The sequence below is a fragment of the Siphateles boraxobius genome, unplaced genomic scaffold, assembly GCF_051911475.1.
Source record: "Siphateles boraxobius isolate OS27281-9 unplaced genomic scaffold, OSU_SipBor_1 68, whole genome shotgun sequence".
NCBI lineage: Eukaryota > Metazoa > Chordata > Actinopteri > Cypriniformes > Leuciscidae > Siphateles > Siphateles boraxobius.
In genome coordinates this window covers 10,163,832-10,178,122 of record NW_027509195.1, presented here as the reverse complement: position 1 = coordinate 10,178,122, position 14,291 = coordinate 10,163,832, and the positions used below count along the sequence as shown (strand labels likewise).

The 14,291-nt window shown below is 38.5% G+C and overlaps 2 protein-coding genes across 3 annotated transcripts in view; both read left to right on the top strand.

Annotated features, from left to right (window-relative positions):
• The window catches only part of LOC143722909 (protein rapunzel-like), a 96,916-nt gene that overhangs the window by 44,591 nt on the left and 38,034 nt on the right, over positions 1-14,291 (top strand). The gene's annotated exons all lie outside the window — the stretch shown is intronic.
• LOC143722884 (protein rapunzel-like) lies at positions 6,356-7,862 on the top strand. The gene has a single exon (XM_077214578.1). It carries the CDS (start codon positions 6,389-6,391, stop codon positions 7,568-7,570), a length of 1,182 nt encoding a protein of 393 aa, XP_077070693.1. The 5' UTR covers positions 6,356-6,388; the 3' UTR covers positions 7,571-7,862.

The window sequence follows — 14,291 nt, the reverse complement described above, 5'->3', positions numbered from 1 at the left end:
AGCCACCCAGGCGGTTTCTGGCAGAGAAAGGTGCCATCCATGCCCTCGTAAGCTCCTCATGCACTTCAGGAGAGAAAGGAACTGGGGCGGCGGACTGAGAACCAGTACGGCCCGCCCCGATATACCAATCATCCAACCGAGACGGCTCGGGACACGGTGGAGGGTTCCACACGAGCCCTATCGCCTCGGCGGCCTTTTTCAGCATAGCTGACATTTCTGGATCTGGCTCGGGCAACACTGGTCTCCCAGAGGGAGGCAGTGCAGCCGAGTCGTCATCTCCAGAGTTCAGCTCCCCCTCCGATGCTGCGATTGACATGGTATCCCCTGGAGGGGCCCCAAATGACACGGCTGGCCTGTCCATTACAGAGGGACCAGCGGGATCAATGGGGAGCTCCACCGGTTGCGGTGCGAAAGAGGAGTGAGGGATCCACGGGGCCTGGCCGGGCGGATTACCCCTCACTGTGATCCTCAGATCACCCAGCTTGGACGGCACCCCAGTCTTTCTCTGGGAAGGTAACCCAGAGGAAGTACAAGGGCGGGGCCCAGAGGTGGGGACTGCACCAACGCTTTTGACGAAGGCGAGTCTAGATCGCAACACCGAGATGGCCATGTTCCCGCACTGAGAACATGACTCATCCACGAAAGCTGCCTCGGCATGCTGTAAGCCCAAACATGCGACACAACTTTCGTGACCGTCAGAGGGGGATAGCGCCAGACCGCACCCAGAAACGCACGGATGAAATGGCATCTTGAAAAAGACGCACTCACACCCGTGTTGCTCTTTTAGGAAATGGGACCGTCACCAGTGCCGGAGCACACAGGGAATGACCGCGGCAAACACTGAATAGTCTTTCAACCAACAGTGAAGCACTCACTTCTCGCCCTCTAACCAACCGTCAACACACAAACAAACAATAGAAATTTGATGCTGTTAAAACAGCAGTTGAGAGCTGAGAAGCTTGCGATCACCGCTGCACCACGCTGTAGAGCACCCAATACTGGAGAGGTCTTCCCGCAAGAACACCGACACACTCGCTCGTTGAATACAACAGCACTCTTCAGAGACATTAAAGACGAACAGCTCCGAAACGAAAGGCAACTAGTGCGTGCATCCACTTCCGTATTTATACCCGCGCCGCGGGGCGGAGTGTGTGATGCAAATCACGCACGCCAAATTCCATTGGCTCGTTCAATAGTAATCGAAGATGATAGGCTCTCTAGCTTGATCCCCATTCAGTCGACCGTCGACTATGTCTGACGTTATCGACTGAAAGGGAAAAGAACCAACATGAATGTATTGCAGATATCATTAATTCAAGATTTTAAAGTACAACATGATTCGAGAATTTCTTCTGATTCAAGGGGAATCAGAATGCCATACTGACTGACGAGAGGAGCTGGGAATGGAGGAGGGTAATGAGCTCCTGAGAAACGCGATCACTGCTGATAATACCGAAGAGCTTATATATGTATACAGTGATAGGCGTCATATTCCTATAGCTAGACGTGGATCAGCTGAGAGTCAGCTGATGTGAGCTTGACAAACATGACCTGCCACAACTGACGCTACGCTTAATATCCTCCGGACAGCTCTTTACCCCTCTTCAGGCAGACCATTCAGAGCAATTAACTCTAAAACCAGAATTTTTGCACTTATTGTTCATGCTCTAATTCCTCTGGTATTTATGCATCTGTATTTCATTCCTTGTAATTGATGGAATATACACTGCCAAGCCAAAAAATAAATAAAAAAATCGCTGTTTGGATTTAAATATGTTTAAGAGTCTATGTTTGGATCAGTATTGCAGTGATTATATGTTTCTGGCATGTTAAATATATGGCAACAATTCTTCTATCCCTATAATTGATGGAGTGTGTGCACATCTTGATGGAAATGACAATCCAGCATTTATTTCCATCAAGAGGTGCATCAGTTTTTGGTCAAGATCTTGTATTGACAATGCAAGAGTCCAGCACTCTGTAAAGTCTCCTCCAGCACATCCCAAAGACTTTCAATGAATTTAAGATCTGAACTCAGAGGAGCCAATTCATGTGTGAAAATGATTCTTCATGCTCCATCCCAACCATTCTTTCACAATTTGAGCCTGTTGAATCTTGACATTGTCATCCTGGAATCACCTGCGGCGCCAGGTATTTCATTGTAGGTGGGCCTCCAGAAAACTGGATGGGCCAGTTAAAATAAGCAACAACAAAAAACACACACAAAAAAAAAAAAAAACGGGTTCCCCTTCATCTCCGTTTCAGCGCTTTTCTGCGGCACTGAGGACAGTGACTCAGTAGCCTACCTGTATGGCTCTTGTGTCGCTGTCCTCAGCTCAGTGTAGTAATGTTAGCCTGGGGGGTCGCACACTGGACAAGAAGCGCAGCGCTGTGCCGCGTCGCGTCTAGGACAACTCGAGGTATCGCACACTGACCGCGCACTTTCTCAGTTTATGGCCAGAAATACGGTTATGTTTAAGGACATTATGGAATTAAGATAATGTCTGTATATGTTATGATTGTACTGTACAATTAAATACAATCGTTGCACTTTGCAGTCTGAACACTTTAACGTTACCTCAGAGCGTCTGTTAACTGAATGAATTGAGAATATCAGCTGAAAATCCGATAACATCAGCAATTTTCATTCAAGCAGCTGATTTCTGTAAATGAATATAAAACTAAATGTATATTGCAGCACAGGGTGAAGTCAGTATATACATTATTGAACAGGATTTTGAACAAGGTCCTGAGCCGTTGCTGGGCGCAGACAGACGACGAATGGCGCCGCCGGTGTTTGTAGCCTACACTCATAGAGAATAAAGTGTTCGAAGTCACACGTGGGGTAGAAGCCGCTGATTGGTTGAGAAGCTTTCACTCAAAGCTTTCCTCGGGCTGCTTATTGGATGAACTGCTAGAATGAAAATCACTCACTACTCACTATAGGCCTGGGTCAAAATGGGCGGGCCCGGGCCTAAAATGGTAGCGCCGCGGGTGCCTGGAATATTGGCATGATGTGTCTTCCTGCATGGTTGTTGGAATGCTACATGAAATGAAAAGCTACACACTCCATCAATTAGGGTTAGAAGAACTGTTCCCAAACATAATAATCACTGCATTCTTAAGCATTTGTCTATTTGATTCCGAACAGAGACCGGATTTTTTTGGCCGGGCAGTGAATACGTATGCGTGTTGTTGTTGTTGTTGTTTTCATTTGTATTTATGTGTTTATATTGTCTCTTCGTGTATGTTATTATTGTTGATGAGCTCACCACCAGGAAAAAAATTCTAGACAACTAATGACAATAAATAAATAAATAAATAAATAGCCACGGAGAGCCCTCAAGCTGGATATACATGATTAAAAGAAATAAGAAAAAGATAATTCTAGGACAATGTGCCAAATGCAATATAAGAATAATGCATTGCATTCATTGTCAGCGTCCTTCATCTGAGTACCAGAGACCAGGGCAAGCTGTCAAAAAGTCTAAATTTCTTTGTCAATTTCTACATTTCAAAAATTAATTGCATATACATGATTTTCTCTAGCAGTGGTTTTCTATGTTGTTTTCAAATACTAAGTACAAAATGGTCTGAAATAAGAAATTTTTGTAATCAATTAATTCTAATTGTAATTAATTCTGTTAAAAATTACAGTATCGACATATTCTATTTTAATATAGCTGTTGGATAAACAAGCTGCCAAACATAAAAGCAACACTGAAATACATTCAGAAAAAGATCCAAGGTAGACTTCAAATGACTCTTCTCAAGGTCACATTTTATATGCATTATGTTGGGGCAAGTTGTCGCACCGATGCTCTCATTCTCTCTTGCTTATACTCTCTCACAATTGCTTATACTCACTGACTCACGTTGCTGCTGTAGGCCTACATTGTAATTTTATATAGTGGAAACGTCAAAGTATTTCTTTAAAAACATTATTTTCAAAAACAACTATTTACCCTAAAAAATATTGGTAACACTTTACAATATGGGTGCACTAATAAGCATTAATTCATGCTTAGCTAATGCACAGATAATACTGAATTAATGTGTAACTAATGATTATCTAAGCTATTCATTAATGATTACCACATTAGGAACTAATTAAGTGTCTGTATGGTTAAAGTATTAGTTCATACATGAATTGTTATTAATTAAAATATGTAATTGTGAATTAGGTCCCTAATAACTATTTTTTTTAACTAATAGTGTTAATTAAGTTGTTAATTACCAGAATGAGCCAAAGCCTTGTATTTCAACTTCCAGATAATACAGGTACACATTAATGCATGATTAATTACTTCATTGTTAGTGCAAATTCATGTGTAAATTACTACAAATACTAAATGACTAGTTAATAATGATGTCCCTCAACAAGTAAAGTCATAACATAATGATACCTTTGCAAATCATTAGCTAATGATTATTTAAAGCAGCAACTTGTAGTTGAAGTGCATAGCATTGACTAATTGTGGTAATTAACATATTAATTTACACTATTAGTTAATAAAATATGTTATTAAGGAATAAATACACAATGACACATTTAATTAATAGCAATTCATGTATTACTTAATCTATTAATCATATAGACTCTTTATTAGTTGCTGATGCAGTAATAATTAATTAATGGTTTAGTTCTTCATGAATCATACATTAACTCATGATTATATGTGCATTAGTTAAACATGAATTAATGCATATTAGTGCACCCGTATTGTAAAGTGTTACCAAAATATTCCCTAAAGGAAAGTGTGACAACTAATACGTAAATTATATGATAGCCTATTAACTTAAACAAATAATTAGAGTAAATATTTAAAACATTTTATTAAAAAATTAGCTTCGAAAAGAGCATGCATATTATAGTCCATGAGCTGTCCATTATCACTGACTGAGGCAAAATCTATTAAACACTCGAGTATCGTGATGGCTATAACAAAATGTAACACTGTACAATAGTATAACTATATAAATACTTTACATTATATGCTATTAAATAGTCTGTAAAATACCTTCTTTTGGATATTGAGATACCAAATCCCAAATCTGCGCACGTTCATGTCAATCCAGCAGCGCGTGAGATGTTGCGCACGACGCACAATAATCTGCAATTAAACAGTCTCGTGTAAAAATTGATGTCTGAACCGGACATCATAAATCCATCTGCAAACAAACTATAACAATACTCTGTGCTGTCAAATATGAGCCATTGATCCGACAGTTACCAACTGCTTTCCAAAACGACCCCAAACCTATCAGTGAGCGCACAAGTCTCTCTCTATCTCTCTCTCTCTTTCTCTCCCTCACACACGCACACGCACACACACACACATTTTTTCCACAGTGAGCGTTTGATCACGACATTTGCTTTAAAATCGAACCTGAAACTGTAGGAATCATTTGGAAACTTGGAGGTCTTTCCAGCAGCTCTTCATCCTGAGAGGCGTGAGAAACCTGTAAATATTTTTTGCTATGATGATGATGATGATGTTATCTCAAGGATGCGCATAATTAAGACACATCCACGAGGCAGACTGCATTAGAGCTTTAGAGAGATTAGCAAGGTGTGTCTTGAACTCTGGATTCACAAATGTAACCTAAATGTTTCATTGTGTATTTTATTTAACAGCATTATTTAAAAGTAATCTATCATTTTTCTCAGTTGATGAGTTATTTATCTCTGAAGCATGGTTGATTTTTTAAAGACACTTTAACTATTCAGAGGTTATGTCAGATTAAAACCATGAACCTTTTCTCATAATTCTGTGACTCTGTATGTCACTGTGGTTTTATTTTATGATAAAATAAATCCAAATTATCTGACAAAAGTGGTGATGCACATTTTAAATACCTTTTATAGCCTATTCTATTGCAGTGGACAGATGCACAATTTAACAAAATTATATTATATTATATTACATTATAAAATATATAACAATTAATACAGCAAAGGATCCATGTCTTATGATGCCTCATTTACTGTATCTTAGAAGAAAGCTGAACAAAATAGTAATTTATCTTGGCACTTAACAACGCACTCTTTACTTTGCAGAACAACATGGCTATACACTTCAATTAAACACATGATCTTTTTTCACATATGTGAACATAAACCAATATAAATCATATTATTTGTTTTTGAAATGTAAATATTTGCACTGAAAGGATTTTGCTCTGAGACAGCCCTTAAAATGGCAGACTCCCTGATCAGTGCCCTGACTATTGAATAGGGAGATGAATGAGACGCACCCATGGATTGCCGGAAAATTATGCCAATGGAGGGAAAAGAGTTAATTATGCAAATAGCAGTTTGCTTAACAAATGTACCTTAATATAACTCGTGTTTCTTTGTGTGTGTTGTGGTTTTGCTTTTAAAGAAATGTCCAGTTCACTGGAGAGGGTTGTAGCCCAGAAGAAGGAGGCCATTGAAGCAGTGATGGAGATGTTTGAGAGAGGAGCCGAGGTGCTGGCCAGCGCTGTTGGAGAGATGTCGCCGCTTTTCGAGGCTGCAGCTCCAGTCCTCAAGCTCGTCCTCAACAATGTGGAAAGCAAGGAGATCACATATGTCAAAGATCAGTTTCTAGTTGTGAGGAGCAAATTAGATGTCCTCTCATCTCAGCTACAAGACATTGACTCCGAGATTAGGAGGAGACGTTTGGATACCCAGTTCTTCTCTGTGGAGGAAAATTTGCGGAACCAGTTTAGAAAATACATTGACATTCTGGAGGCCAAACCTGAGTATAAGGAGGTCAAAAAACGCTTGTTCTTGGAGCATTTTTTCATAACAGGTGGGGAGAAAAACCTCTGTGTGCTTTATGATGCTGTGATGGGGAACAGCACATTTGGGGAGCCAATCCTGGACGTTGTGGAACAATACGAGGCCAGAAACAGAAGGGTCCTGGAAGACTTCTGCGTCAGGCTGAAGGAGCTGCTCTGCCTGGGAATAATCGCTCTGCTGGGATATTGTTTCCTTACTCAGGGAGAAGAAGCAGAGCAGGAGAAGATTCAAGAGTGGAGCGCAAAGATCCAAGAAATTGAGATGAAAATGAAGGAAGCAATAGAGAAATGTGTGCATTCGTTTCCAGAGCAAGCTGAACTGGACATCAAGAGGCTTGTGAAGGAGAGAGAGGATGGGAACCTCCAGGAAACGGCCAAGGAACTGCTGGACTTCCTGGTGAAGAAGTACGACTGGGTGAGCTGGTCCATCAGAGGCGTCAGTGACTTGGGCAAAATTAGGAACTTGAGAGCTGGACAAAACTATCAGAGTGTGGCCGGACAGAGTTATTTTGAAGTATCTGAAGGAAATGACATAAACCTGGTGGTCTCGTTCTGCAGCGCCCCTCAGCCCGTGCCCAATGAGAGCATCAAACAGATGATGGAAGGTCCTGCGAGGAAGGGAGATGCCAAAGCTGTCGTGGAGCTTCTGGAGAAGCAGTTAGCTGGCTTTCTGGTTCATGCCGTCAGTCGTCACAAGCAGAGCTTCGCTGTGTCGAGTTTTCCTGAAGAATGTCACTACTGGGACAAACACAAGAACGTGAATGTCTGTGTGCATGCAGAGTAGATTTAGACATAAACTAGCATGTTATTTGTTTGGCAACAGTTCTTCTATCCCTGATTGACGGAGTGTGTAGCTTTTCATTTCTTAAAAAACCATGTAGGAAGACACATCATGGCCATATTCCAGGATGACAATGTCAAGATTCATCAGGCTCAAATTGTGAAAGAATGGTTGGGATGGAGCATGAAGAATCATTTTCACACATGAATTGGCTCCTCTGAGTTCAGATCTTAAATTCATTGAAAGTCTTTGGGATGTGCTGGAGGAGACTTTACAGAGTGCTGGACTCTTGCATTGTCATCAAAAGTTGATGCACCTCTTGATGGAAATAAATGTTGTAATGTCATTTTCATCAAGAGATGTGTCAAATTTTTGCCAAGATATATATATATATATATATATATATATATATATATATATATACGGTTTATAATATTTATTAAAAAAAATATGTAATACGTACACACATGTAGGACTTATCTGATCTACTGAATAACTGCCATATTTTCAAACAAAATGTGTTGGCAATTTGTGCTGTATTACTTAGCATGTTTACACATCATAATGTCATAATATAACTGAATGTCTATCTGAAAACATTCCCTTTAAACGCAATAGGCGGCAAACATGTTAAATATTGTGATGTTATGTAAACAAATGCTTTGTTGTAATAAAAACTTAAGCAACGAGACTGGACAGTACTGGCTAAGAAAAGTGCTTCCCCATTTAGCCTGCATGATAATAACCTGAACTGACAGTATCTGTTCCTCATCAGCCATAAAACAGCCCCTGGCAGGACGTCTCAGGAAACTAATGCATGCACAGCAGAGAGCTCATCGGGATTTTAGACTAAAATATCCCCTTTAAAAATTCATGTCAGTTCAAAGTTGAATTTATACATTTCCAAGAAACAACTTGGGTTTGAATGTTTGCTAGTCCATTTGAAGTACACTGCTACAAACGACATAAACAAACTATACGTGATGCATATTTGTCAGTCATAATACATGAAACTGTTGTGAAACAGGTGTGTTTCCTGGCACATTTTATTATTAACTACTTGCATCTATTTTATTTTATTTAAATAATCATATTTTCAAAATGCACTTATTCAAATTGCTTAGAATCAGTATAAATGTGTTCAATTAAATGTATTCAGTTAAAAAGTATGAACATGGTTAATATATGGCCAGTTGTGGAACAAGTAATATTCAACAGTTAAAATATGAGATTGAAACAGATTGGATTTATTGATGATAAACATCTAAACCTAGTTATTGTGCATTTAAAACACATTTAGTTTACTAGTACTATTACAGACATTTATGTATGACTGACAAATATGCATAATGTTAAGTTTGTGTTAAAACTGTAATCCACATGAATGGAAATTTGATATGCAATTCAAATACATACATTTTAAATTTAGGCCTATATATTTTTGTGATAGCCAATAATAAATCTAATTTCAGTGTCCTGTTTTGTATGGCCTGTTTCACATTAACATGACTTATAAGCGATTGTTGACATTCATTGCTATTAACTCTCTGAAGTGGACACATATAGCACTCAAAGCCACATCTAATTAAATTACTGCTTTTGTACATAAGTCAGCAGATTCTGTCCATGGGCTGCAGACACAGAGGGTGAGTAACCTTTCACTGGTAATATAAGGACAACGAGCTCAGAGTGCTGTGTTCAGCTCTCCAGATCCACTCATTAAGATCAGTGAAGTGCGGAGAGAGGGAACAATCCATCATTTTACACTCAGGAGGGCCTTAAGCTACAGTATGTTATTCTGTTTTAGCCTACATTACTGCTAAAAGAAATTATGCTCTTAAAACATCAGGACCTGCTGTTTGTGTTTTTACATAAAGACTGCTGACTGTTTATCTGGGCAAAAAAAAAAAAATGAGTCGTGGTGCTCACATGAACGCACGCTGGAGATTAATATTTTGCAAATATAGTGGTAAATTGTTTTTTTTGTGTGCAAACAAAGCACTCGGGTTGCTTCTTAAAATTGAGGTTACGCACATTACTTTAATGATGCCTTTACTACCTTTCTGTAAGCATTTGAATCCATATGAATTCTTAAAGGGATAGTTCACCCAAAAATGAAAATTCTGTCAGTATTTACTCACCCTCATGTTGTTCCAACCACGTAAGACCTTCGTTCATCTTCGGAACAGGAATTAAGATATTTTTTATGAAATCTGAGAGCTCCTCCATAGGCTTCTTAAGGGATTGAAGCTTGCCACCCCCTAAAAGTTATTAAAGACATCGTTAAAATAGTCCAGGTGACTACAGTGACTCAATCTTAAGTTTATCAAGCGACGAGAATACTTTTTGTGCGCAAAAAATAAATAAATAAAAACTTTATTTCAACAATTCGTTTCCTTCTCTGTGGGCCTCGAGTCAGTTCACTAGTGTAAAAGCGTAGAGCTTTTGTTGTTTTACGTCACACGCATCACACACATGACCAGCATCGGCCAATAGTGAGCCTACGTGTGACGTAGCTCTACGCTATCACACTACGTGAACTGACTAGAGGCCCAACCAGAAGGAAATGAATAGTTAAAATAATGTCGTCATTTTTGATTTTTCTGCGCACAAAAAGTATTCTCGTCGCTTGATAAATTTAAGATTGAGCCACTGTAGTCACTTGGACTATTTAACGATATCTTTAATAACTTTTCAGGGAACAAGTTTCAATCCCTTAGAAGCCTATGGAGGAGTGATCCAGCTCTCAGATTTAATCAAAAATATCTGAATTCATGTTCCGAAGATGAACGAAGGTCTTACGTGGCTGGAACAACATGAGGGCGAGTAAATACTGACAGAATTTTCATGTTTGGGTGAACTATCCCTTTAAGACTAATCCATGTGAATCGAGCGGTTTAGTCCAAATTTTCTGAAGAGACATGATCTTTATATTATGGACAGATTGAATTTAGGCTTTTATTCAGTGAACATAAACGAACCTGCTTGACACGCGAGAACAAAATGTTTTTGGAGAAGCTCAAACGTGCTGCGCAACACGACAATGAACCTAATTGGTTCTCACATTAAACCACTCGATTCATTTGGAACGACATGAGGGTGAGTAATTAATGAAATAATTTTTATTTTTGGGCGAACTATCCCTGTAAGGAAGTTTGTTCCAGACTTATTACACACATTCTTGTGTTACAACCCCAGTGGGGTAACGTTAGATCGTAACAAAGTCAGACCATGTATTTGACATCAACTTTTAAAGGGATAGTTCACCCAAAAATGAAAATTCTGTCAGTATTTACTCACCCATATGTTGTTCCAACCCCGTAAGACCTTCGTTCATCTTCGGAACACGGATTAAGATATTTTTGATTAAATCTGAGAGCTGGATCACTCCTCCATAGGCTTCTAAGGGATTGAAACTTGTTCCCTGAAAAGTTATTAAAGACATCGTTAAATAGTCCAAGTGACTACAGTGGCTCAATCTTAAATTTATCAAGCGACGAGAATACTTTTTGTGCGCAAAAACAAACAAAAATAACGACTTTATTTCAACTATTCATTTACTTCTCTGTGGGCCTCTAGTCAGTTAACGTAGTGTGATAGCGTAGAGCTACGACACACGTAGGCTCGCTATTGGCCGACGCGGTAAATGTGTGTGATGCGTGTGACGTACAACAACAGAAGTGCTACACTATTACACTAGTGAACTGACTCGAGGCCCACAGAGAAGGAAATTAAATTATTTTATTTTTTTGCGCACAAAAAGTATTCTCGTCGCTTGATAAACTTAAGATTGAGTCACTGTAGTCACTTGGACTATTTTAACGATGTCTTTAATAACTTTTCGGGGCTGGCAAGTTTCAATCCCTTAGAAGACTATGGAGGAGTGATCCAGCTCTCAGATTTAATCAAAAATAACTTAATTCGTGTTCCGAAGATGAACAAAGGTCTTACGGGGTTGGAACAACATGAGGGTGAGTAATTACTGAGAGAATGTTCATTTTTGGGTGAACTATCCCTTTAAGGGCTGTGATATTCATGAAGAGGTTTGAATTGGTGGCTTTTGTAATAAAAAAGTAGTGGATTTTCATTTCCATGCGATTTCGTGGACAGGTGGAGCTCTCAGGAATTAAACTTTTGTTGAAATTGACTTGTGGTTTGTACAGATGCATATTAACAGTTATCAAACTTGGAGCTCATGGTATGTGTCTTAAATGGCTTGTGTTATAGGTAAGTGTGCAAAAAGAATATTATTTATATTGTTACTGACGCCAGAATTATATGTGGCACCTTTACATTTTGGTAGATTTGAATTTAATTGTGTATTATTCTAAATGTATATGTATTTGAATTTTCTAAACCAGCTTGTTCTCCTCCTTCAGAGTCCGAATGGAAACAAATGTCTCAGCGAATAGAAACTCCTGTATTCATTAGCGGTTGAGGCTTCTGTCCTGGTTGGAGTTATTGATTCATGTGGTGTCCATCTCTGATGAAGGTTTTGTAGCTTAGGCACCTGTCTGTTATCAAACCAAAACATTTTTTTTGTTTATTTTAGTATGACAGTGACAAGCTTGTACCTTTTATTCTAAATAACAAAAAGAAACATGCACATTCTGCAGGCAGATGGCGCTAAAACACACTGAAACTAATGTTTAACATAACCAAACACAAGATTGTAATGACAACTAAACAAATGAACCACCCAAAAAAAGTTTTTTTTTGCTATTTAGTTCTTAAAACAGTTCAAATACATATTTTAAACAGAAGTTTTACAAACTACGACTTTGTTGTTATAGCTATGATGAAAATAAAGGCCCAACCTACTCTAGGAAAGTCAATATCAATATTTAATAAACCAATAAGTGATTTTATGAAACCCAGCTTTATAGTACTGCCAGGGATGGCAGATCAATCCCATGATACCTCACTCTGGCTGCATCTGCCAATCACAGCCTGAGCTAATGACATTACCTATTCGTGGACCATCGACCGGCCTCATGCCTTCAAGTGGCCTGATCTAATAAAAAGCATTAAAACATTTGTACTGTGACACACACCAGCTCACCCTCAGCCTCCGCACTGGATTTATCCTTCTGATGCGTCTGGTTGTGCCATAAAACCTCTGAATATGTAGTTTTCCTCACAGAATGGTAATGGTAACTAATGAATGATCATGCATTCCTCTCCTATGAACCTTCTTCATAAAATTTCAAGCTCAATGTCGTACATCACATCATTTTCTGCGTGTGTGTGCCTCTGAGGACACGTCAGCACTCTGGAAGCTCTCTCCGTCTCACTGGTTTCTCTCTTGTGGTGAGATAAGCACAACTCCTCCGCTCTGTTGACTCGAAACAATGTGTGTGTGTGTGTGTGTGTGTGTGTGTGTGTCTGTCTGTCTGTCTATCTGTCTGTGTGTGTGTGTGTGTGTGTGTGTGTGTGTGTGTGTGTGTGTGTGTGTGTGTGTGTGTGTGTGTGTGTGTGTGTGTGTGTGTGTGTGTGTGTGTGTGTGTGTCCTCCTCAGCACTGCGGTATATATACAGACTGTCAATACACTGGCCTCTGTTCCCACAACACTCCTTCAGCTCACAGGAAGCAACTTCTTCCCTTCCATGACAGAGACTCACTTTCATGCCAGTAATAATACATATAAAAAAGCAAGGTGTGAAAAACGTGTAAATATCTGGTTGGTTGATTTGCAGTGTAGATATAGAGCATTTTTGACAGATTTATTTATTTATTACTGATATTCACACATCAGTTATTGATAGTTTAAAATCAGGTCTAAAGATTGATGCCATCTAGTGGGTCTTTAAAGAACAGCACCCAACAATGGCATTTCAAGACTTTGACAGAGTTCAAAGGTCAATTAACCTATGTGCAAAAATATGTATTTATTATTTGTATATTTATTTGACTTTTTTACGTTCAAGTTTGCTAAGACTGAAAGAAGTCTCATGCTCACCAAGGCTCCATTAAATTGATCAAAAATATAGTAAAAACAGTGCTTTTGTGAAATATTGTTAAAATTTAAAAGAACAGTTTTCTTTTGTAATATAATTAAAATGTATTCCTGTAATGACGGAAGGTGGATTTTCAGCATCATTACTCCAGTCTTCAGTGTCACATGATCCTTTAGAAATCATTAATATGCTGATTTGCTGCTCAAGAAACATTTATTATTATCAACGTTGAATTTTTTTTAATATATTTTTGAGGAAACTTTTTCAGGATTCTTTGAGTTGAGTAAACAACATTTATTTGAAATAAAAATATTTTACAAGATTATACTGTCACTTTTGATTTATGTGTCCTTACTGAATAAAAGTATTATATTTACATTTACATTTAGTCATTTAGTCATTTTACATGTAGTCATTTAGTATTAATTGCTTTTAAAAAAAAGTTAGCCTACAGACTAACCCCAAACTTTCAAACGTTCTGTATAACAACTAGTCATGCTTAAATAATATTGGCTGCTTATTTTGTATAAGTAACTACTTCACAATTGCTAAAAAAGTATGTTCTATATAGAATGAATGTGTATAGTATGAATGTAATCTGGACGTACTACATCTGCCATGTTGTCATACACACTCTCCTAAAGGATTATTAGGAACACCTGCTCAAATTCTCATTAATGCAATTATCTAATCAACCAATCACATGGCAGTTGCTTCAATGCATTTAGGGGTGTGGTCCTGGTCAAGACAATCTCCTGAACTCCAAA